Source organism: Vipera ursinii (assembly GCF_947247035.1).
Source record: "Vipera ursinii genome assembly, chromosome: 1".
Taxonomy (NCBI): Eukaryota; Metazoa; Chordata; class Lepidosauria; order Squamata; family Viperidae; genus Vipera; species Vipera ursinii.
In genome coordinates this window covers 106,320,633-106,346,001 of record NC_139512.1, presented here as the reverse complement: position 1 = coordinate 106,346,001, position 25,369 = coordinate 106,320,633, and the positions used below count along the sequence as shown (strand labels likewise).

At 38.1% G+C, this 25,369-nt stretch overlaps 2 protein-coding genes across 5 annotated transcripts in view; one reads left to right on the top strand and one right to left on the bottom strand.

The window, feature by feature from the left end:
- Positions 1-428: 428 nt before the first annotated feature.
- LOC310631784 (cytosolic 5'-nucleotidase 1A-like) lies at positions 429-15,746 on the bottom strand. 4 transcript variants are annotated; one of them, XM_083348487.1, is made up of 8 exons: positions 14,338-14,431; positions 10,426-10,483; positions 7,469-7,636; positions 6,316-6,445; positions 5,731-5,853; positions 4,620-4,798; positions 3,511-3,700; positions 429-2,811 (listed from the first exon to the last, which is right to left on the bottom strand). In XM_083348487.1, exons 2-8 carry the CDS (start codon positions 10,468-10,470, stop codon positions 2,780-2,782), a joined length of 867 nt encoding a protein of 288 aa, XP_083204613.1. In that variant the 5' UTR covers positions 10,471-10,483; positions 14,338-14,431; the 3' UTR covers positions 429-2,779. The 4 variants fall into 4 exon arrangements, with proteins under 4 accessions (XP_083204613.1, XP_083204612.1, XP_083204610.1 ...); XM_083348486.1 differs by lacking the exon at positions 14,338-14,431 and adding an exon at positions 15,728-15,746 and having other exon boundaries at positions 429-3,700; XM_083348484.1 differs by having other exon boundaries at positions 429-3,700.
- Positions 15,747-21,568: 5,822 nt separating this feature from the next.
- SYT8 (synaptotagmin 8) overlaps positions 21,569-25,369 on the top strand; it is a 38,388-nt gene continuing 34,587 nt past the window's right edge. Inside the window, exon 1 of the mRNA XM_083348474.1 lies at positions 21,569-21,751. The gene's annotated coding sequence lies outside the window, so the exon portion shown is untranslated. The remainder of the gene's footprint in view (positions 21,752-25,369) is intronic.

Genomic DNA, 25,369 nt, shown 5'->3' with positions numbered 1-25,369 from the left:
AGTGTCGCGTAACAAAGTGAGTGCCTGTTACTCGTCCCAGCTTCTGCCAACCTAGCAGTTCAAAAGCACATAAAAATGCAAGTAGAAAAATAGGGACCACTATGGTGGGAAGGTAACAGCGCTCTGTGCGCCTTTGGTGTCTAGTCATGCCAGCCACATGACCACGGAGACATCCTCGGACAAGTGCTGGCTCTTCGGCTTTGAAATGGAGATGAGCACCGGCCCCTAGAGTCGGAAACGACTAGCACGCATGTGTGGGGGAACCGTTACCTTTATATCCTTTTGAACATACTGCCCCTGATCTCACCCCCACAGACAAGCAAAATAATATTTGAAATGTTATTTAATTATATTTCCAATAGTAGAAACCGAACATAATAATTGTGCTAAAGAGCTGTATGATGTCTTCTGGTGGACAATTTGGGATAGCAAACTGATTGGTCTATCAGTTATCTAGATCAGTGGTCGTCCACAAGTGGACTAGTACATTGTTCATAGTGAAACACTTGATAATTGAATTCTCATTCTTGAAATAGCAGTAAATGGTAAATATAATTGCAGATTTCCTGTCAATTCATTAACTATTTCACAAAATAAAAAATCAAATTCCTGGACCTCTATCATAGTAGGGCTTAGATTTTTGATATAGGTGAGTGGACCTTAAGTTTCTAAAGACAAAAATCTCTACATTAGAAACTATTTATAATTTCTGTAAAAATGAAAGTTTTTAAAATCATAAGCCATTATTTGAATATGCCTAGCTGCTTTTCAGCAAATGCAGTGAATGTCCTCATTCTTATAGCTTCTGATTCTTCTGCTTGTAGTAATTGTTTTGCCTGTAATAAGCATCCCTCCAATGCATTTTTTGCAACCACTACTTTTAGTTGATTATTAAAGTATTCTCTTTATATTATATTAAGTATTAAATTATTCCCTTATGAAGAGTTCGTAACAATCAGTATCAGTATACATGTTGGTATAAAAATGTTGCACATAGTCAACAACATAATTTTAATGCAGAATAGTTGATTCCCTTCACCGACAGCTATTTTAAACTAGATATGTTTGTTGCCATTACACAACCATCACATGTTAAAACCTAAGTAAGTTCTTGCAAAATAAGTGGCAGAAGATACATTTTTCACATCTGATATTTAGCATGAGCTATCTATTTAAGAAATTTGGAACCACTTATACTCAATTTCACAATATTTAACCATTAAATTTATCAGCTTGTCTACATATAGCAGATTTACAGAATGTGTTATGAGAGAGAGAGGGGTCAGCTCTATGCAAAAATGAGAGTGCTAAAGAAGGGTTTTTAAACATTTTATTCTAAAGCCCACTGGAAGCCGATTCAGCATCTACAAAATCAAAATTTCATGGTTGGAATGGCTCTCACCTATTAGCAACTGGGTCACTGCATTTTTCACTAATGCTTGCTCCTGAGTAGTAGCGATAGTATTAGCCAGTGCTTTTTTTGTATAAGAAAAAGGTGCCGGAACTCACACGTCATACAACCCGCCTTGCCTATCCTACAAGGTTCCATCCAAAAAAGGTGCCGGAACTCCGTTCTGAGCGTTCTATGAGAAAAAAAGCCCTGGTATTAGCACTTAGACCAGGGGTCTTCAAACATGGCCCTTTTATGACTTGTGGAACTCCCAGAATTCCTCAGCCAGGCATGGTAGCTGAGGAATTCTGGGAATTGAAATCCACAAGTCATAAAAGGGCCAAGTTTGAAGACCCCTGACTTAGACTTATATACTGCTACATAATGCTTTACAGCACTCTCTGTGCAGTTTACAGTGTCAGCATATGGACCCCATCAATCCGGTATCTCATTTTACCAACCTCGGAAAGATGGAAAGTTGAGTCAATCTTGAGCCCCATTGACTCCTGGATGTGGGTTGAGTTAGCCTGCTATACTGCATTCTACCACTGTGCCACCAGGAGTCTTCAAAGTTAGTCTTCAAAGGCAGTCCCGCGCGCAGTGTATTGCAGTAGTCTATACTAGAGTAATGCAAGGGAGTGAATTACTCTTGCCAGGGTCTCCTGCTGCAGGAATGGTCACAACTGGAACAAGTGGCATTATATCATGGACAATATGCCTTTTAATTACAGGAGAACAGAAGAATTACCATCCCATCCATTTACTGACTGTTTCAGTAGTGATTTTATTCAGTTTGATAGGACCAACAATAATAAAAATAAATGTAAATATATAGGAGAAACTACAAAAATGAAATGGAACCAGGAAAAGCTGGAGTCGTTATCAGATGGTGCCAAGTGATTTATATGTAAGTCTCATCCCGCTTAGCTTTCTCCAAGATTAGGGAAGATGTTGACGCTTAGAACTATTCAAATTATTTAAGCTCCATTTTCTAATATCTTTAAACGAATGACATATGCCTAAAGAAAGTAATCACTTTAAAGTAAGTTCAAATTCTTAAGTCAGAATTTCACTCTCAACTTTTTAAAATTCTTCCCTGCGTGTGAAGAGTAGACGGTTTTCAAGGTCTCATTTGAAATTATTTCCAAGGAGTTGCTAAAGGCCAAAGTGGCTGTCACTTTGGGCTAAGGGTCATGGTGGCCAACAATCACAGAATAAAATTACACCACCAACATGGTGGGTATGGATTTCTGGGGGTTGGGGAGAGTTTTTTAGGGAGTTGCAGAGGGGGGTGGTAGTGGTGGTGATGGGTTTCTGATAAACTACACTCACGCCAGGGTTTAAACATCCCCCTGTTTTTCTGCCAAACCACTGGTTTGCTGCCATAATTCAGTAGCTCAGTCTGGAAACAGATGGAAGACCTACAGAATACAGGAAAAGGGGCAGATACATTCAATTCAAACAGCGTGAAAGGATTAAAACAGCCAGAAATGAGAAAAGACCATTCTTTATAAGACCTGCAGCAAATTGGTGTCACCAGCAGCAACCATGTGGGAACTTAAGCTGTTAGCGAGAACAGTTAATTTTTCATGGAGGTGCTGGAATAGAATTCTTATGGTTACAGTAATTCCACTTGGAAAGCAGAATCTGTCCCATGCAAATAGCTTTTCTATATGCTCCCGAACAATACAGAAGTCCAGAATGTTTTGTTCGGAATGACCTTTTGTTGTAATAACACAGAATCTCCAAATGTCATCAATGGAAAATAAGATGCACAGTCAAATAAAGGAACCAATTTGCTACATGTTAAGCATTGATTTCTCCCCCCCAACGCTTTTTTTAAATAAGAACTTTACCCTGATCAGATAAAGTCACTTCCTATTTTGTATAAATGTAATTTATTCTACACATTGCTCTCACTGTATATTTAAAAGGTTGTTTGTATCCCTTTTACTTAGAAATCTTGGTATTCTTAACTGACAGAACACTGTGATCCTACGATCCTATGTGACAGCCATAAGGGACCAATGCAGAGGGTATGCCAACATCTTGAGCGCCTTTGATGTTGTGAAAATTATCATCAAAAAAGATGTGGGGCTGGATCTTGGAGAGGATAGGACCTTTTGGAGCTCCAGCCATGAAGAATGCTTCATCAGTCGGTAGTCCCCACTCCCGAAGGGTTTTGATGATCCGGGTGCCCATATCATGGCCACTGCGGGCAGTCACTAAATAGATACGGATAGGAGAATCCTCTTGACCAAACTTTTTGCGCATCTTCCCAAGATGCAAAGCAAACGCTTTCAGGGGGCCCTGGAAAAGATGGCAGGAAGCAGAAAGAATGGTACTGTATTATTTTTCAGACAGCTGGAGAGCAAAACTGAAGACCCATTTATTCTACTCAGAGATGGACAAATAAGCTCTATTGTTCTTTTATTTTATAATGAGTAATTATGATCAACATGGGGATCTTACTTTAGCCCAGGGCTATTAAAGTGCTGGCAATGGCGAAAAGGCTCCAATACATTGCGCGACGTCACATGATGTCGCGAGTTTGACATGTCTGCTTTAGCCTATTAACAATACGGGTTGGTCATGAAGGCAATTCAGTAAAGTAGTGAATCTGAATTCACCCATTAGGCAATATGGAAGAACTTTATACTGTACTTTGATATCTCAGTTCAGTAATATTTTCATAACCATTAATGCATTATGTAAGAAACATATAGAACGCTGCTTTGTCGACATAAATAGATGCACTAAAACAAATTCCTCATGAGTTAGCCTTTGAAATGAATTGGTACCAGGGAAGGTAAAGCAGAGGTATTATTCAGACAGCTCACTTTGGTTTAACTAGCTGTGAATTCTTTTTTAAAGTTATATTAAAGTTTAAAGTTACACATACTTTGTTATTCTTTGCTAAATTGAATGAAAAATACCATTTCTACAATTGTTGTAAAACACATAGTTGAAGGTAGAAGGAGTGGGCTGACATGAAGTCTAGTAGCAGTGGCAGGAAGACACTGGAAAGACCAGTGGGTGGGCAAGCTGATGGGAAGACATGGGAAAAAGTGGAGTGAGGAAGCCATTAAGAAGATCAGAAGCAGCAGTGAGAAGGTATTAGGAAGAAGTGTTGGGGGAGGGGCAAACCAATTACTGCTTAATTTAGGTATCACCCTTGGAGAGAAGAGAGAAGATAGGAACATCTTCTAGGGAATGTAGGCAACCTTACCTCTCCCATGGGTACAGTTTCCATAATTTTTTCATATTCTACTGCTTCCTCAAGACCTTTCTCATGAAAGACACGATCAGTCTCATCAGAAAAGAGTACAGCATCACCATCAAAGACAACTCGTAATTGGGTTCTAGGAGCCTGTATCTCCTGCTGAAAGATGAGGGCTGCTGAGACTCCTGCAGGACAAACAGACTTGTTACCTTGCCTGTACAGAAGAGACATTTTGGCTCTTGCCCCAATTGAAGAAGTCACTCCTTATCATTATATGATTTCCTGAAGATGATGTGGATTATTTATTTGCACGAAGCAGAAATGGTTAAAATGTTTTATGACTGCACAGAACCCCTCAGGAGAAGCCATCAAATCATCATATGTTTCTGAGGCCAGGATTGACAACTTTTCTTGTCACCAAAGTTCTCCTTAAGAGGCACCACAGAGTAGGTGAAGAGAGACAGAAAAGCCTTCCTTGGCCTCAAAACCTATCTCCTCCCCTTTTACGAGAAGTAGAATTCTCAACTGGTTGGAAATTCTGGGAGGGTTGCAGGTCAAATAGGACACCAAGTTAGAGAAGAATGTGTTAGATCAGAGGTAGGCAACCTTGGCTCTTTTATGATTCGTAGACTTCAACTCAGGAATTCTGGGAGTTGAAGTCCACGAGTCATAAAAGAGCCAAGGTTGCCTACCCCTGTGCTAGATCAATGTGCTTTACGTGCTTGTAATGGTCCTACTGAAATACCTGAACAGAAAATGCCTATTCCTTTTTCATGAGAAATAGACTTACTTGCCCGATAACAGCCAACTTCAGAAAAACCTGCACTGCTAAACAGTGACACCAACTGGGACTGAGTGCATCTAACACTACTTGCTGCCCTCAGTGTTTAAGCTACAAAATAACCTGATATACTTCATTGACAGAATGTCAACATTGAAAAGCTAACACAGAGGAGATATTGTTCCTTGTTGGCATGATCTTGGAGAAGCATGGAGGATTTTCACAGGAAGGCCCTTTCAGAATTTGTGATAGGCTATAACGGAGGAGGCATATTCAACTCAGGACATAATCAGGGAGATGGCAACAAAATATAATGCAAAATACAAAAGAACAAACCTCTCTGAAGTGCGTTGCATACATCTTTTGGGTCAGCTGAGAGAAAAAGTTTCACATTGTGGGTTTTCAAATATTGGGTAGAATCCTCATCACTGACAAAGCAAAACTTGGAGATTTCCAAACCTTAAAATCCAGGCACAAATAAGGATGGTAAAGGAGGAATACAAATAGAGGTTGAAGCAGCAAAGAGATATATCACAATCCCATTTGTGCAATCCAACTATTAAAAACTATGAAGTGGTTAGCTGGCTCCTCCAGAGTTTTGTTTTTCTTAAAGGAGATTAAAATGGTGCAAGAACACATTTGAAACTATAGGGAAAGAAGAGAAGGGCTCCATGGCTGTGCAAAACTGATTAAAAAATGGAGTTGGCAGAGGAATAACTAATTCTCAAGCTCAATGTTTTCCCTCATATGAGGATATTAAAGTTACACAAGTTATATTTATTAAACCAGATTTATATACCACAGCAGCTCAAGGCATATACATAGCATCCCCTCCTCCTATTTTCTCAACAACCGTTCTGTGAGACTAAAAGCAAATAACTGGCTCAAAGTCTGGGTGACCAACTCAAACAGGCAACCTACCATAATGTTTCACGCTGTTGATTATTCGCACACCACTCTCTGGACTGTTATTGGAGAGAACAATGACATCAAAGAGGCCCTTTTCTTCAGGGTCTCTTTCCAGAAGTTTCTTGTTCACAAACTGCAGTGCCTGAAAGAAGCAGGCCGAGATGCGTTGTTATGTGTCTATGGAGATTCTCAGTCATCCAGGTCATGGTTGCCCCAAAGGTGGTTTTTCAAAAGGTAGCTGGACTTTCTTTGTTGTTTTTTTTTCCATTTTGCTTCTCATTCAAGAAGCTTCTTCAATTCATGAAGAAGTTCTTTCACTTCTCATCCAAGAAGCTTCTTCAATTCATGAACAAGCTTCTTGGATGAAAAGTGAAACGTCTTCAAGGGAAAAAAAAAACAAAGGAAGTCCAGTTGCCTTTTGAAAAAGCACCTTTGGGACATGCATTACTATACTGTAGGTTTCTCTGAATGCAAGACTTTAATGGCCATATATGGCCACTCTGCAAAAAATGACGTTTTAAATGTAGTAGCAATTGTTTGAAAGTTCATACATTCAATACAGTGTGTCCACATTAATGATCTGGAGTGAATTCTGAAGATGGGAAAACCCTGAACAGCAATAGATGATTCTTTGCAGAACGTGGTCAAAAATGTCAAGATTGTAGCCACAACTGTGAGATCAAAGTTCTCCATCTATTCTTATGTGTTACGTGTGCAACCTATATAAAAAATGAGCAAGTCAACATTTTGACTTATTTTTTTATCATACCTTGTGAACAGCTTTTATTTATATACAAGACTATTATAAAATGCCCATAAGCCTTCTAACTTCATCATAAAAAGAATACCTGGGTACCTAATAATTGGAGTTCTTATTTCTTAGAAAATGGAGTATACATTAGAATTACAATTAATGGGCAAGAGAGGGAAAAACTGAACACTAATCAAAAACTTGATTATCTCCATACATATGGATATAAAAGTTGCGATCAAGCCAGAATCACTGCTGGTGAAAAACTCCCAATTACAATGTCCCTTCTGCATTGACTCTATGTGGTTAATTTAGTACATGAGTATTGGATGAGGACAGGCTTTAAAACTTAAAATGTGGACTTCATACAAATGTCTTGCTAAGAGAAATCCCCTCCCCCGCTCTTTTTTTTACCTGAATTAAAGGAAAAGCTGTTCCCTGCTCCAAGGGGCTGTTCTCATTTGCTTGCTGATGTTTCACATATTCCTCTTTGCCCTTTGTCAAGAAAATTTCATGCTCTCTCTCCAAATTGAAAATGGTCCTGGTCGTCACAGCAATAACCAATGCTTCCTTTGGATCTTTCTGGAGATGTTCAAGAACATTGTCTTAGCTAATATTAAAGGGATGGAAAGGAAGAGAAAGCGGCTTGTACTTTCTCCTCTTTTATATCTTTCTCATCATCACATTACACCATCTGTGCTTCTGATCCAGCACTGTACTCAGAAAGCTATTTATACATATAAAAAAAACTCTGCAAAACCTATATTTACAGCATAATTACTATGTAGTGTGCAGAAGTGACTCCAGCCTAGAAGCCCGGACCTGACCTTGCACGCTGCCAGAAAAAGGAATGGCAAGGAAATCAGTCATCAAGGAAGGTACTGTAATTAATCAGTGGTCATCAGTTCACACATGATTCCCATAATAATATTCAGGATGGTCTTAGATCCAAGTAATGAGAGTACACCGTCTCTATCAGCCACCATAAATCTTCCTTTTCATTGTAAGACTTGGTCCATTCACGCTTTTTTAGACTGGGTGCCAGCTCATCGTGTGAAATGTCTTTAGGATACACTCGTTTGACCAGAGGAAAGGACAAAATAAAAAAAATGCAAAAAGGAAAAATTGGAAGGAGCTGGATCTCCACCCCTTAATTAAATGCATGAATAAATGACCAGTGGTGGTCAACTTGATGCTTCCAAGAGATCCAGAAAGAGACATAAAAGCTTTAGAACAGACTTGGGAATTTTACAGCCTCCAGGCCACATCTGGCCCTTTGGTTGTTCCCGTGTGGCTTGCGTGGATTGCTTTTATTTTGAAAATGCATTTTTTTTTAAAAAAATATGTATTTGCGTGTATGCATGCCTATGCACCTTCACAGCCCTACTGCTCCTTTGGTCCTCCAAACAGTCTGAATTTCTCATGTGGCCCCTTAGGAAAATTCATTGTCTCATGTGTCCCTTGGGAAAATTAATTAACTGTGCTTTAGAGGGTAACAGTTTCACACATATAATTTTGCCCATATTACTGATTATTTTCCCTTTCAGGTCAAAGGCACATTGTTCAAAACTACTTTAATGTAGTTTTAATGTAACTACTTTAAAAGGATACAGATCCATTCTAAAATATTTCTGAAATTAAGCTTTAAATTTTATATAAAATCAATATATCGACATGGCCAGAACACAAAAACTACCAAGGAATACATCTTCCAGCTCACAATCAATTTGTAACAGTTGGTGAATTTACAATAGCAATTAACAGATTCCAGGGAGAAATCATAAAATTTTAAAAATGAGATTAAATTAGCAACTTTAAAAATGACGTCATTAAAAGCTACACAGAGAACAAGTTACAACATATATGTAACTTACCTGGAGCCTTACTTGGAGTTATATAATGGTGACTGAATTACAAGGGAAAACCTCTCTACAAAGGGATACATCAATTATATTCATTCCAGTTTAGACTGAAAGCAGAGTATTAACAAGAGCTAAGAGATTTTGCAATATCAGGGTTACATATACTTGCTTAGGTGAAAGCTTTCTGTAGCTGTCCCTTCTCAAAGCAAAAATAGCCCTTAGCATTCTTTCTCTGTAAATCAATATCCATTAGCAATTCTCTTTTAAAACCCAAAGGTTACAAAGCTAAAATAGATATATCCACAGTTGTGTAGTTTGCCTCTAAGGTCTCCTTCCAAATTGAGTATATTATCTAGAAGAATCGGGAGATTAGCCTTCATAGCAGAATGTCAGTTTAAGCTAATAAGTGCTCTTTCTTAACCAGACTCACCTTTCTGCTAAAATAGATTCTATTTCCAAGCAAAGGGCAGCACTGGGAACTTTTTGAGTGACACCAGAGATAGCCTTCAAAAACCTAAGCTGCCTCCAATAAGGAGAAACATTTTTCCTTTGAGACTAGTGAGGGGCATGATTGTGGATTCTCAGATTTGTCTAGTGTACCAGTTGGACATGTTCTTGGTTCAAGGAAACCTTCAGATGGACACTTGTGCCCTAAGTCATCTCATGAATGAACTACAGTACTGCAATGTTGTCTACATGAGGCTGATGTTGAAGACTATTCAAAAATTATCCAGAATACCAATACAGAAATCAGTTATGTGTATGCTAATTGCTGGTTAAAATTCAAGATGCTGGTTATTACTAATAAAGGGATCTAATTGTTTGATAGATTACCTATTTCCAATACTCTTGCTCATCTGGTTTAAGTTTAACCAGTGTGATGTGTTCCAAGTCCCTTTAATTATACAATGCCATTTATGAGGACTTATGAACTTAACATGAAGGGGTTAGTTTATAGTTCTTGTGAATCCAGTAGCTACGGAAAATTTCCAAAAGGAAATTTTGTTGAAGATTTGTGCAAAGCATTTCTTAGAAGGTGCTTCCTGTAACCATGTAATCTTAGTTCTAAAGGCAGAATAAGTGGGTACATGGGCCCTGCTTTGCATTTTCTTCCAGTATCCAAAGTGCCAAACCCAGTTGCAAAGTGCACTGACAAGTCATGTTGCTTCAGTGAAGTGAATTGTGATTGCTCAAGCCTAGAATAATTGAGTTCATTCTACAAACCACATTTTATTAAACATAAGTTAGCATCTTATGTGACTGTTGTCAAATAAATCCCTCTACTTTTAAAGGGTACTGCTATCAAGGCAAGAAACAAGGAGCTTGGGACCAAATAATACTGTTTTGGAGACCCAGGCTTGCTGCTGGTTCAATATTAGGAAAAAAGAAAGAGCTTCCTTCATGATTTGCAGAAGCAGAACAGCAAAACCTAACCACATGCAAGAAGCAGACAGCTGCAGAAGCCTTTCAAATTGTGCATGTAAGGCATTGTTGTAATTAATACTTCACCTGATAAATACTGGTATTTATGACGGTGCTATCAGGGTCGGCCATCTTCTATTCTCACCTTGAAAGGGAAAAAGAAAATAGTTGATCCAACAAATTCATTTAATGGTAAGAAAGCCGACATCAGACTTAATGAAATCCTTTATTGCCAAAAGACGAAAAAACCCACTCTTTCACAACTCTGTGTTGCAATATGCTATAAGACAGAGTGAAGCAAAGATCTTCCTGAAGTAAAAAAAAGAAAAAAAGAAAAGAAATGACAACCCAAGATGGTGTTCCTCCCATGAGTGGAAGTGGGATTCAAATATGTGAACAACCGGTTTTCTGTGTGGATGCTGCTTCCGAAGTCGTTTCTGGGCCTGGGCAACAAAAAATTAGCTACCACTTCTACTGAAATGGTGCAAACTGGCTGAATCCCACCACTGGTCAAACCCTCTTGTCAATACTGGCAGTGGGAGAGCATCTTCCATTGTTCTTGAAGGCAACAGATAGCATAGCGGATCCAGGTTTGAGGAGAAGGCCCACTTCTACTTGGGGGACTGCTGTACACAAGCATTGGCTGTCTGAAGCTCATTTTGCCTTACAGCAGGGCATGCTTTCACTCAGCATAAATCTCTCATATAATTGGACAAAATGTTGTTCTATGGAGCCAGGATCAAACTGTGAATGATGAAATATAATTCAAAGCGAACTGAGAAATAACACCTTAGCCATGCAACTTGCTAAAAAAAAACCCACAGAGAGGGAATGCCAAATGAGTGAATATGCATTCAGCTAACATTCTGTTATGACACTTAACTCGGTCTGGAGTAAGAAGATGTCACCTTTGCATTGATTTGCTGATGTTTATGCTATTCAGAATGAAAATACATATTTTACATAAAAATAGGTGCATCTATCGTAATCAGATCCCTCCCAAATGGCTTTGACATTTGGGGACTTTAAAAAAAGAGTTACATTTCTTAATAACCAAACCTAAAGCCAATTCTTTCTTTGCTGGGATATATCACATTGATAGAACTTTTCATCCAGTAAAGCATTATTATTATGTTTTTCAGTAAAGAAAGTTAATTGGAAGCTGTGAAGGGACCAGACTGGCTCCAAGCAGACTTGGATTTTAGTTTGCACTTGACTAAGGAGCTTACCAAATAATTTTGAAGCAATATTTCCTTCTGCTAACTTCCCTGGAGAGTTGCTATAGGATGAAATGAGGGGGAACCCCCCCCCACCCCCATTTCCCCCCCCCCACCCCCATATGCCTACTATCCTCTCATAAGACAGGCAGGATATAAACACAAGACATACATTTTAAATGACCAAATCTACTAAAAAATCAACAACATCTTCACAGACATCCGATTCACGATAGAATCTAAGAACAACAATGAACTGCCATTCCTGGAGCTCCTTGTAACCAGAACCACCAATGGCCAACTTCTAACATCTGTATACAGAAAGTCAACACACAGAGACCAAATCCTCAACTTCCATTGCAACCACCCCAAATGCCATAAACAAAGCTGTGTCAGAACACTTTTCAGAAGAGCAGAATCCCATTGCAACCCCACAGAAGCCAGATCAGCAGAACTGAGATACTTATGCAGAATCTTTGAAAGAAACGGATATCCACAAGGCTTCATCCAGAGATCCCTACACACAAATAACACAAACGCCCAAAACAACACAACTACAATAAGAACAACAATGACCAAACGAATCACAATTCCTTACATACAGAGCATTTCAGAGATGACAGCAGGACTACTGTGCCAAGACAACCTCACAGCAGTCCACAAAACAACCTCAACTCTTAGAAGGACCCTATCAAATCCTGAAGAGCCAACAGAAACAAATCAAAGATCAGGTGTCATATATCAAGTCCAGTGCAACAAATGTGAAAAGAACTATGTAGGCCAAACAGGAAAAAAGCTACTGCACGAGCACTCCCTGGCTATCAAAAGACATGACCCATTGTCCCTCATGTCCGTCCACAAGGACTCAGGACACAAGTTCAATCTAACTGGGACCATAATTATAACCCAAGCAAATTCAGGGAGAGAAAGAGAATTCATTGAGGCTTGGATCTCCACCAACCCAATCAGTGAACAGACACATTGACATTGACCCTGCCTACCAACCACTGAGAGCAGGAAAGCTACTTCAACTGAAATACCAGAAGCAACATGCCAAGCAAACCGAACACAATTCAAACCACACTGAACGGAGACGAAACGTTTGCAACCTAATTACCAAGCCTGGAAATCAATAGCCAACAGCCCATACTTTTTAAAATAATGAAAAGTACAGATTTTTAGGAAGAGGGGAGAAAAATAGATTGATAACTCTCTGTGAACCAGTTTGTAATATAAAATGTCTATAGTGTTTGTGCCATGCCACTCTGTAACAATTCCAACATTGCAGCAAATGGAGGCGTGCCTGCCTTGAAAGATTGCTTAAGTATATAAAAGAACTGTGTCTGGATTGTTTTTAACTTTTGTATTTTTGTTTTTAATCACCCTGTAAACCGCCCTGAATCCTTCGGGAAAGGGCAGTATATAAATGTAATAAAATAAATAAATAAAATAAATAAATAAATTAGACCAAAGTCTATCCAAGTCCAATGTAGTCCAATTCAGCATCTTCCCAACTCCCTTCCAACATTATCCCTTTAGATGGTTTCAGGAGCTTATTTTAAAAATTGCTTTTATATTACCAAGAATCAGCACCTATCTTAGCCCTGCTCCCCTGCGTTGACTTTCCTTGCTGTGCAAAATTTTATGGTCAGCCTTCCTCACTGCCCATTGCCTTGCTGTGCCAATCATAGCAATTCAAAGGCCTTTTTCTTGTGAACCAAAGTTCCCTTATTGACGTTCCTTTATTCCTGTGCTGGGTGAAATATAACTTCTCTGGGTAGATAAAGTGGATTAGAATTAACACCACAGATTTTAAAGTGGTAGAAGAAGGGGCCTATGTAAAAACTTAACAAAGAGACTAGAAAACAGTCATTCATCTATAGAAATCTTCCAGGAATACCATCATAAGTACTTACACACATGTAAATGCCACATACAAAATTGCTATAAGAGTAATGAATTAACTAATCATTTTTATCACTAACAGAGCTGGAATCAATCTGGAATCAGGCTTATAGCAAACTGCCATTTCAGTTCTGCAATGTGTTGCATTTAAGGATTGTTTGAAAGCTCTCAGGAAGTATTATTTCACAATAGTCTTTAGTTTATTAACTAAATGTTTAATAGTGAAGGAGTTTGACTGGATTCAGCAAGACTTTTATATTTCAGTTTCTAGTTAGTAAATAATTTGTGGTCAGTTCAGTTTCATCCATGAAAGTTGGAATACCTGTTTGCAATCATGAATTTATAATAAATAGGTAGGGAAAAGGTATAAATTACAGGAACCACTCAAGAGGCAAGGATACGAGTCAACCTCACCCTTGTCGTTAAGTAGAAATGAATAAATAAATGAAGGCAAATATGTGTGTCCCAGGATAATGTTGAAAGATCCAGTCTGGGTCGATCACTGGGACCAGAGTGAAATGAAACGAACAAATCCGAGATAACTATTTGGTCCGTCTTCTTCCCTGTACTACATACAGAAAAATGATAAATCTGCCTTCATCATCTCCGATGACTGCAGTACTGTAGCCACTGAATCTCACTTTTTCCCCTGGTGTCTGGCAGAGAGAAAAGGGCACACATAAGCGGAGAAACAACAGAATGAAAGGAAACCGCATTAGGCAAATACTTCCTTATAAGGACTCAGAGACAACTGAGGAAGCGATAGAAAGGATCGTGATTGTTTGCAAAAAGGTGGGTCTTTACGATTTTTCTAATGACAAAACACGCATGCAATTCAATGTGCAAATATTTAATAGTCAAATATCCCCAAACTCACCACCTTTCATTCATAAAGACAGCTCGTTTCAAAACCAGCGGCATTCGAGGCATCAAGTTTACAACTAGCGCATGCCGCCTCTTTATGTACTTTTTTTCTCTCCCTACAATGATATAAAAGTTCCCCTGAATGCTGGGAGCTGTAGTCGGTACTTCTAGAAAGTCACATGTCTATTTACGAAGAAAACGACCAGAATTGACTCTCTTTCCCAGAGTGCCTTGCGCCGACTAAAAAAAAAAATAGCAGGGCGTGGGTAGGACGCGGTTTTACATGTTGATGGATAAATTCTCCCAGTGATGACAGTCTGAAGTTTCTCCACAAGGCGTAGGATACAAATAGCGGGAGATTCAGAGTTAAATTTCAAGGTTGCCATTAGGCTAGCCTTTCAATTTAGGATAGACTGTGCAGTCATCTTTCATAACCGTGTCAAAGGCATTTTTATTTTCACTGGCAGAGATAGATTATAATTTTCTTCTAGCCCTCTAATTTCATGAGCAATAAAATGTCACTGTTAAAATACAGCCCATCCGAGACATGTGAAAATATAGTTTGGAAACGCCTCACTGTAAAAATATTAAGGGGGATAAATAATAAATAAATATATATATATTTATATTTATATATATATAAATAGCCTAAAAACTTGGCTATTTGATTTAGCCAGCCTAGACTGAGGGGTTTTAATGGTTTTAAATTTTAAATTTTAAACTGTTTTGGGGCTATTAATCTAATTTTATTTTAATTTGTACATTGCACTGTTTTAATTTGCCCTGTAAACCGCCCTGAGTCCTTCGGGAAAAGGGAGGTATATAAATCGAAACAAATAAATAAATATTTATTTATTTATCCTTGCTTTTATTTAAACATTTCTGTTTTAGAATTCAGTAACCATCTGCTTCCACGTATTTGCAAGGGATTTCAAGGGATGGAATACATTTTTGCAGAAACAATATTGAAGTGGTTCTTGTTCCCTTTTTACCTACCACTAGTGTTAAAATTTCACGTCCAAAATGTTTTTGCCTACTAGGGGCATAATCCATTGGTGCAATATGCTTGTGATTAAGGCAGGGCTGTATAAATTCACAGAGGCAAAAAGGACGAGACAGCTAAAAGAAGTGGACACAGTTCACTGGTCTCCAAAACTTCCTGGCAGGCAAAATTATTTTGGCAGGCAAAAAGGGAACCTTCCAATTTTCTTTAACGGAATAGCTTTACAGAAAAGCACCTCTGAGCATAAAGAGAATGCCTTTCTCTTTGGAATCGGAACAGCTTCATAATCTTAAACAGGAAATACAGTAATGGGAACGCTTTTCTGATAGACGGATGACAAATCTTGGTTGCTTGGTGATGGCATTTAGTTTGTTTACTAAAGGTTGTACTTAACTCTCACCATGTTTATATTTTTAATTGGTTAGATCTATCTCCATCTTGTCCTCCAGGAGCTCAAAGTTTTCATTTTATTCCCTTTGCATATCTGTGTGGTAGGTTGATTGGAGAGAGATTGACTGGAACAAAGTTAGTCAGTGAGTTACTATGGTTTATAGGACAATTTTATTTCTTGTAATTTTTTTGAATTCTACTACCATCCAATCACACCTCCAACTGAGTTGAAAGGGAATGGAGTAATTATTTACCTTGCAGTTCTAAACTCACTTACAGAAGAGTAAGCCTCACTGCACACACCAGGAAGTGCTTTTGAATAAATACATATACGTTTCTGAATGTTAGAATGGAGAATTAGATATGGGATCAGTGTTTTTTCAGTGACTTTGTAGCATGATAGGAATCAGCAGTGAGGGGAAAAAAATGAAGCTCTAACATGTTACTAAAATTAAGGAAGATAAGACAAGACAACCTGTATATAGGTAGTCCTTGAATTACAACAGTTCATTTAGTGACTGTTCGAAGTTACAACACCACTGAAAAAAGTGACTTATGACCATTTTTCACACTTACAACCATTACAGCATCCCCATGGACAAGTGATCAAAATTCCGGTACTTGCCTACTGACTCATATTTATGATAGTTGCAGTGTCCCAGGGTCATGCACCTTTTGCAACCTTCTGACAAGCGGAGTCAATGGGGAAGCCAGATTCACTTAACAGCCATGTTACTAATTTAATAAGTGCAATGATTCACTTAAGAGGTGGCAAGAGAAGTCGTAAAATGGAGCAAAACTCACTTAACCAATGTCTCACTTAGCAACAAATTTTGGGCTCAATTGTAATAAATCGAGGACTCTCTGTACACATAAATATATCTAGACACAGAGGCATATTAATTACTATTACTATTTAATTAATATACTAATTACTAATACTGTGGGTGTTTTATTTGTAGCCTAGTCATTACTATGGATGTTTAAACTGCTATTTGCAGGTTGTTTTTAATTATGGATTGTTGTAAGCTGTCGTGATTCGGTATGAGTAGGTAGCATGTAAATCTAACAAACAAAGAGCTCTTTCTGTTAATGTCTTGTGGCCGTTGGGAAACTAGATCCCAGACAACATTCACAAGTTCAAGAGACACACCAAGAGATTTGCAAGGAACAAAATTACAGTGTCCCCAATAATGAGACATTTCAGTACAAGGGCTTAGGATATATCATACCTGCCATAGGCACAATTTCTCAGAGGGAAAAAAATATCTTGAGTCCCATGAATCCAGTGCATATGACGATACATAATAAATGGCTGTCTTGTGCATTATAAATTGTTTGGTAAGGCTGGTGATTAATGAATGCTTAATTAGTTTTTTTTTGAAAGGATGTTCCAGGAGTATAGATCACGGATACGTTTCTGCGGCTCTGAGGTTTGGCTTAATCTGTTGTTGCTGCTTTTAGAAAAAAAAAAGAAAAGAAAGAGAAAAGCCAAAGCAAGTCTGGAGACCTTTAAACTGAAATAACATTACACACTGTCTTCACTTCAAACAGAAACAGGGCAAACCTGCTCTGGAAGACATGACACACCTTTAAGTTTCAGGCAAGGTTTTAATAGATTTGGCGTTCAGCTGGAAATGCCTCTGGAGCCTTTGGTATTTATTACTTCTCCATCACAGAGTGGAATGAACAAGAAAAACAGGTCCAATATGCAAGAAGGACACAGGAGGTTACTGTATTTTCTTATCTTTTTGCTGCCATATATTGGTTAGCTAGCATTTTGCAGCCTACTTGTAGACCTATTGTCTATCCTGAAACATTAGAAGACCAACAACTTCTAATTTACTTCCCTTGTTCAAGATGGGACATGACTGTTGAAATGGACCTTCCCCCCAGATATATTTAGGAATGTTAGATGAACCTAAAGAATGGTTGACCCCAGTTCTATGTTAGTATTTGCTTTAAGACCATATGGTTTATCATCTGAGGACAGATGTGATACAGACACCATATTTCATCCATGTGGCTCATGTTTGACCATGTATCTATAACACTTCACCACAACAGTAAAAGTTAACAGGAAACCACTGCAGTTCTCAAAGTTGCTATACTAAGGCAGACATTTATTTTAAATGAGAAGTTGTACTTACGTGCATCTCCTACTCAATTTATTTCTTGTTTATTTGCTATTAATCCAACAACTATTTGTGGAGTTACTTGCCTGCCATACACCATTGTTAAAGGAAATAAATTGCACCTGGCTTTTCTGAAAACACCTTTTTTTCTGTTATATTTTGACTTTTGCACATCAAGAGCTAAAGGACATTCTTTATGCAAAGACTGTTATGCTTAGGAGTTAACAATTAAATTTGGAGGGGGGGTTGCTGCTCATATTCTGTTGAACAGTGTACATGAAAAAAGAATATTGGAGTGATTTACACACCAAGTCTGGAGAATAAAGAAGCTTTGCTTATTGAGTTGAGCTGAGGATATGATATAGTTGAGTATGTACATGATTTTTGTCAAGGTTCAGTGCATGTGACATCAAATGATGCCTTGCATACTTCATCCTAAATAAAGTAGAATACCATAGAAAGAGTTTTTACATAACATGGCGTTGTCTCTTGAGGACAAGATGAACAGATACCATTTAGAAAAGTAGGCTGATTAAACTAATATTAATTTATGCACTGTCCAAATTAAAGAAGCATTTCAAGAGGAGAATTCCCCATGAACTTGTTTATTGACACTCAGGGGAAAAAACAGCTATAAAGAATTTTTGGTGGATAATAGAATTTGCAACCACATGTTGTGATAATGGTTAGTGGTTTACCTTCCCTTCGAAGGGCACTGGTGAAATTATGCTGGCTGGCTGTAATCTACCTGCAGGAGCAGAAGCTATTATCAGTTTCTGCAGAAGAGCAGCAAAAGATGATATTTCCTTTGTGTGTTCTGAGATGCAGGACTCTGAAATGAACTTCTCAAAAGACTTCTCAAAGTTACTAGGCCTGACTCTGCCTGTCCTTCTCTAGGTTGGCTTGTCTCTTTCTTGCCTCACACCAGAAACAGCTCCAAAAAAAAGGAGGGAGGAAGACCCTGCTTTGGTAATGCAACAAGCGTAGATGTTGTAAAGTGGGATTACTAAAACTATCTAGTTGCTGCTGGTAACCAGATCTCATTATTTTGATGGCTTTGTTGGCTTCTTCCAACACTATGGTTATTAAAACAGAAAACAGTCTGAATGCAAATGGTAAAAATAAGCATGATAGATAGAGATACTGTAGATAGACATAGATAGAAACAGATAGAATAATAGAATCATAGGATTTGGAAGTCTTCTAGTCCAACCTATGGCCCAAGTAAGGAAACCTAACACCATCCTGGATAAATGGTTGTCCAATCTTTTCCTTGAAGATCTTCAGTGATGGAGCACCCATAACCCTAGGAGGCAAGCTGTTCCATTCTATTTGCTCTCAAAGTAAGGAAATTTCAGTTTAGAAATCTAGATTATAGATTAAATCTAGATTATAGAGATAGATACCGGTAGAGTCAGGCATAAATTAAAATGAAACCTAGCATCAGATTGTATAAACTGTTTTATAAACAGAGGCATAGAATCATGCAAAGTATTAGTACCGCTTTATGAAACCCTAGTAAGATCACTCCTGGAATACTGCAACCAGTTTTGGTCACTATAATACAAAAAAGATGTTGAGACTTTGGAAAAAAGTTAAGAGAAGAGCAAATAAGATGATGAAAGGCCTGGAGACTGAAACATATGAAGAACGGCTGCGGGACTTGGGTTTGGCTAGTCTAAAGAAAAGATGGAACAGGGGCAACATGATAGCAGTATTCCAATATTTGAGGGGCTGCCAGAAAGAAGAGGGGGATAAAACTATTTTCCAAAGGGCAAGACAAGAAACAATGGTTGGAAACTGATCAAAGAGAGAAGCAACCTGGAATTAAGGAGAATCTTCCTAACAGTGAGGACAATTAACCAGTGGAACAACTTGCCTCCAGAAATCATGGGCGCTCCATCACTGGAGATTTTTAAGAAGAGACTGGACGGTCACTTCTCTGAGATGGTCTAGGTTCTCTTGCTTGAGTGGGGGAGCTGGACTAGAAGACTCCTGCTCGAGCAGGGGCTGGACTAGAAGGTTTTGTTCTGTTCTGTTCTGTTCTGTTCTAAACTGTGAAGTCTAAAGAATGATCATACATTTTAAGATTTTTCTTAAAGCATGGCAGAGTAGAAGCCAACCAGAGTGATTGGAGGAGGGAATTCAGGGTTGGCAGTGCCACTCAGCCACCAAAAGGCAAGTTGATTTCAAGTGAGCGTCTTTCCTGGCCACAAATGTGGTTTTGAGGTGGCAAAATTCTGCAGGAGCAGGCTGCTGCTATTGCTTTAAAGTGCAACTGGGAACAGGCCTATAAAAACGTACAGTAGAGTCATTCAGCATGATATACCTCAGTCCTAGAGACATTCTTTCCTATCCTGCTGGGCAAATGTTGGCATTTTCCTAATTTAATTACATGTTAAGAATACACTGAAAAAGCACTCCGAAATCTCATATTTACTTAGTTTATAATTAGGGAGACAGATGTATAACTAAATACTATCTGGCAGAAGTTTTGCCTGTACAGATGGTACTTTCCTATGGAAACAGAGCGATGGATGAAAGCAGATTTTTTTTTGGGGGGGTTGTATACATTTTATTGAAAGTTTTAAATGGAACATAAAAACTAACACAAACTAATACAGGATAAAGAAAACAAAAGAAGGAAAACAAGAGAGAGAGAAAAAGGAAAGTTCAGAAAAAAAGATAAAAAGTAGTAATTTCTTTTGTGGCAAAAGGCTAATTGCAAAGTTATCTCTGACTCTATGATTACAAAAAAATCTCACTTTTTTTCTGCTATTTTTTTTTCCTAATCATCCAAACCACAAGTCATACATGCATTTTTTTCTGTTTCATTCAAAAAGTCTATAAGAGGCTTCCAGTCAGATAATTGTCTTTTCTCTAATCAAGGAAGTCAATTTAACCATCTCTGCAAGTTCCACTATCTTCACTAACTATTCCTCTCGTTTGGATAATGTTGAAGAATGAAGGAAGATATCCAGTGACTACTATTTGTTAGCCTTCTCCTAAAGCTGTCGGTTTTTAACAACAACAACAACAAACAACAACAACAACAACAACAATAATAATAATAATAATAGTAATAATGATGATGATGATGATAATGATAATAATAATAATAATTTGTAATGCACTTTTTTTCTTTTCTCTCTGTCTTCCTTTCTTTGTTTTCTTTATCCTGTATTAGTCTGTGTTAGTTTCTCTCTCTCTCTCTCTCTCTCTCTCTCTCTCTCTCTCTCTCTCTCTCTCTCTCTCTCTCTCTCTCTCTCTCTCTCTCTCTCTCCCTCCCTCTCCCTCTCCCTCTCCCTCTCCCTCTCCCTCTCCCTCTCTCCACCTCCATACCAGACAGGCAATCTGGAATTAAATATATAAAACATTCTAAGCAATGATATCTGAATAGGACTAAATATAAGAATAGAATGTAGTACTTACCAACAACCATTTAAATTATTGAAAACAACTTCTGTGTGAAACAAATCTGAAACAATATAATTAAAAGAAAAAGAGGGAAAAGGAAGAAAGGGCAGGGGAAAAAAAGAAAAAAAAATCGCAGAGCAGAGATGAATAAACAGAATGCTATTAACGTTTGATAAAATTTGTTATCTTTTGGGAGTGTCCACACTTGTTTTCCTTTCCGATAAAGATACATAGATCAACAGATCAGATGGGGCTAACCAAGACATTCCAATCCAGTTTTCTTAGTTGAGAAAAGAAGAATTTCCGGTTTAGTTTCTGCTTTACCCTCCCACACCTATGCACCTTCATGCCACTGAAGATTATATTTAACATGCTTAGCTGGAGATTTAACAATGATGTGTTCCTTTCAGGGAGGGAAATGGCTGAAAAGGAGGAAGAAAGTTTCTGCTGAGGGACGATGAACAGAAATTAAAAGAAATAAAGTAAGTGGTCTTGTTTTCATTTCAGTTGTAAGCATAAATGCTTGTTTTTTGAAGCTGCCAGCTTAACTTTGTTGATGATTATTGAAACTAGGTATTACCATGTATGATATTTAAGGAATTACACTCTGTTAATGACCCTTTAAAAGCAAAAAGAACAAAGAAATGGCTTCTGATATCATCATTATCATAATAATTTGCATGTATATCAATTCCAATGATATCCTTTCTGACTGTGGATCATTCATACATATACCTTCCTGCAGGTTAATTCAAACCGCTTTGTCCCTACTCAGAAAGGAAGTGTTGTACACTGCAATAAACAATCTTGTATAAGTAGGGAATTAATATGAAAATAATTTCCATATATTTTGAAACTCAATTTTATTGATATATTTTTACCATGGGCCCCACAGGGTGTGCTTGGAGTCTGCTTATGGTTAATAGCTATCTTTCTGCAGTGGATGGCTTCTGCTTACTTTGAATTCTCTTTAGTATAACAAGTCCCATGGCTTGTATATAGTTATGATAATCTCTGGTTGTTCCTTTTGTAGTGGGAAAGTAGACTTAGTGGTTAATCTGATATATAACTGATATTCAAGGGCATTTAATCACCAACGAATTGCACAGGACTCCTACATATTCAGGCATCCAAAAGCAATTAGATTCCAGAATATTCAGCCAGCCAGGAATCTCAAACTGTTAGGTAGGAAATGCTGGTAATTAGAGCTATTGTTATACCTTAATGAGCATTTGGTTATTCAGTTCAGTAGTTGCATTCATTTGATGTGTAACATGCACTTGATGCTCACAGTTCACAGTTTCTGCTCTACAACAATCTGAACTGTCATGGCCAAGAATGCAATTCTAATTTCATTGTTTGATTGCACCACTGCGGGAGCAACATTTTGATTATCTCATGCAACATAATTTCTATGTTCTAAAACCACAGCTTGTCTTGAGACTCAACAGACAAAATAGATCTGATTTTACTGTGCATTGGTTTAGATGATAACACAAGCTGTGTTTTTGATCTTTTGGCTGTATCCTATATCTTTGGAAGGAACTGGTATATCTTTACCAGTAGCTCACTTAGATTAATTGATAGCTATTGAGCCCAAAGCATACAGCATCAGAAATCAGAAAGAATGAATGCAGGAGGTTAACATTTGTATTATTCATTTTTGTATAAAATATCAAATGCATACCTGACAGGAGATTTGGAATTAAGTATATAAAACATCCAAAGCAACATCATTTACATATTTTTAATCCTAAAACCACACACCAAAAAGTGTATGACCTTAATATCTACGGGTTTAAGGAATTTATAACCCTCTAACTGCTGTACTACTTCTCAGTCTGGTTGAGTGCTGTAGTTCCTAGTAAGCCTAGGAATAGTCTAGATTTTCCTCTTAAACCCCACTGCGAGCTTTTGCTGTTCGTATTGATTTGTAATATACAATAACTTAATTATTAAAACATTTTTATTTATTTATTACTATTTTTATTTATTAGGAAATTTATTTGCCATCCATCTTGTGTCCAACAACTCTGGGTGGCTTACAATATAAAAAAAACAAAAAAACATTAAAATCCTCAGTTATAATATAACAAAGCAGATAATGATCATGAACCAAAGATGGTAAAGAAGGGAGCCAGGTACACTGGGGAGGGAGATGGGATTAGGTTTTAATTAGCCAACCACTTCCTGTATGAAGTTCCCTCCATTGGGGAGAGCCAGGTCTTAAGGCTCTTATGAAATGTCAGGAGGGTGGGAACCAATCTCACCTCAGAGGGTAGGATGTTCCAGAGGGCAGGAGCCACAACAGAGAAAGCTTTTCTCCTGGATCCCCGGATTTTATTTAATCTCAAACCCCCCCCCCCAAAAAAAAACCCCTCCCAGAAGCAAATATTTAAAGACCACAGGGTAGGGAGAATGGAATTCCTTCTTAAATGTGCTTGGCATATTGTATCGGTATATTGCATATGGTTTAGCGTTGGCTTTTTGGATTTATAATTTCCTTAACTAAATTTTTATTTTCATCTTGTTTTATTTACCTGGCATGCTACCTAGAGTCATTCTGGACTTGGACAGTGCAGAAATTAAATGGAAGGAGGGAGGAAGAAAAAGAAAGAAAGAAGGGAGCAGTGTTAAGGAAATTTGCCAATGGGGCAAAAGATAAAGGCATGCTGTTTTGAATTCCAGGATTGCTGGGAGCGCAGCACAGGCATCCCTCTATTTAGCTATACCCCCCCTTCCTTATTGGTACAAGTTCTGCCACAGTTCTTCTGTGTTGGTAAACTTTAAACCAGTATGATAATGCAAGATAATGCAAAGGGGAGGGAACCTAAAAACAAGAGCAGAGGGAATGTCCCAATGAGATTTAATGATCCAGAAACTGAACTATTAAGAATGATTAAGAATAGATCTAGACACAATGTACCCCAGTACCTGTTGAGATTTAGGCAATTAACAGAAGTTCTGAGAAGTGTGAACAGGAAGAATATTAAAACAATGTATGCCCGTGGTTAAGTAAAGGTCAGTCCTAGCTGTGATTCATCTCAATCTCTTCAGTAATGGAGAAAAACAATCTTGTAATGCTGACATGTATTAGTATAACAATGGGAAAAGAGGGACAAAAATTCAAGAGTAGAGGAGCATGAAGGAAGAAAATAGAAAATCCATTGTCTTTTTTAAACCCCAAGATGGTTATGAATAAAAAAGGTGAAATGAAAAGACTCTTTCCTTCTTAGAGCTACAGTACTATCAAGTTACAAAACTAGTAGAGAAAATATAGAGGAATATATTTTAGAGAATCTCCATCCTTCCAGGGCTGGTAATGCGGTCAATAGGTATTGTAGCACATCTGAGTAATGATAGCAGGTCTTTGAATGTGTACTGGCCAAAGGAGAAAGTATGCAGCTGGATCAGCATGGAGTGCAGGATTATCAGTATGCTGATGATACTCAATTTATATCTCTGTCCCATTTATCCTGGTGAAGTTGTTAAAGTCTGCAATTTGGGGATTTTCCTGAACTCTCTACTCCTGCTTGAGAGGTGGCAGTTGTAATCAGGTGGCTTTGCACAGTTTTGTCTTGTGTTTCAGTCACTCATGCCTCAGTCGCTGTTTGAATTATTGCAATGTGTTGTATGTGAGACTGCCCTTGAAAACCTTCAGGAAGCTATAATTGGTGTTGTTGTTGTTAGTTGCGAAGTTGTGTCTGACCCATCGCAACCCCATGGACAACGTTCCTCCAGGCCTGCCTGTCCTCTACCATCTTCTGGAGTCCATTTAAGCTCATGCCTACTGCTTCAGTGATAATTGGTGTAGAATGTGCAATTCAAGGTGCTGGTTACCATATGGCATAGGAATGGATTATTTGGGGGATTGCTTTATCCCCAATATATCTTCCCCTCGTACACTCCGATAGGAAGAGCCTCTTCTGAGTACCTTCATTGGAATCTTGTGGCATCCAGGAGGTACACATTCCAGTGTCAGCTTTCCTTCTCACAATGAAATGCTCAACCATGCTGGCCTTTAGGAAGTCCGTCAAGGCCTGGCTCTTTCCTCAGGCATTTTGGTCATGACATGTTACAGTCCCAATCGTATAATAGTG

What these genes read in the sequence shown, in the direction of transcription:
- LOC310631784 (XM_083348486.1), bottom strand. Translation starts at nt 10,470, where the DNA reads ATGGCCGACCCTGATAGCACCGTCATAAATACCAGTATTTATCAG. An exon ending in CAGCTTTTCCTTTAATTCAG is followed by an intron (nt 6,446 to 7,468) that starts GTAAAAAAAAGA and finishes TGCTTCTTTCAG; the next exon opens with GCACTGCAGTTTGTGAACAA. An exon ending in AAACTGTACCCATGGGAGAG is followed by an intron (nt 3,701 to 4,619) that starts GTAAGGTTGCCT and finishes CATCTTTTCCAG; the next exon opens with GGCCCCCTGAAAGCGTTTGC.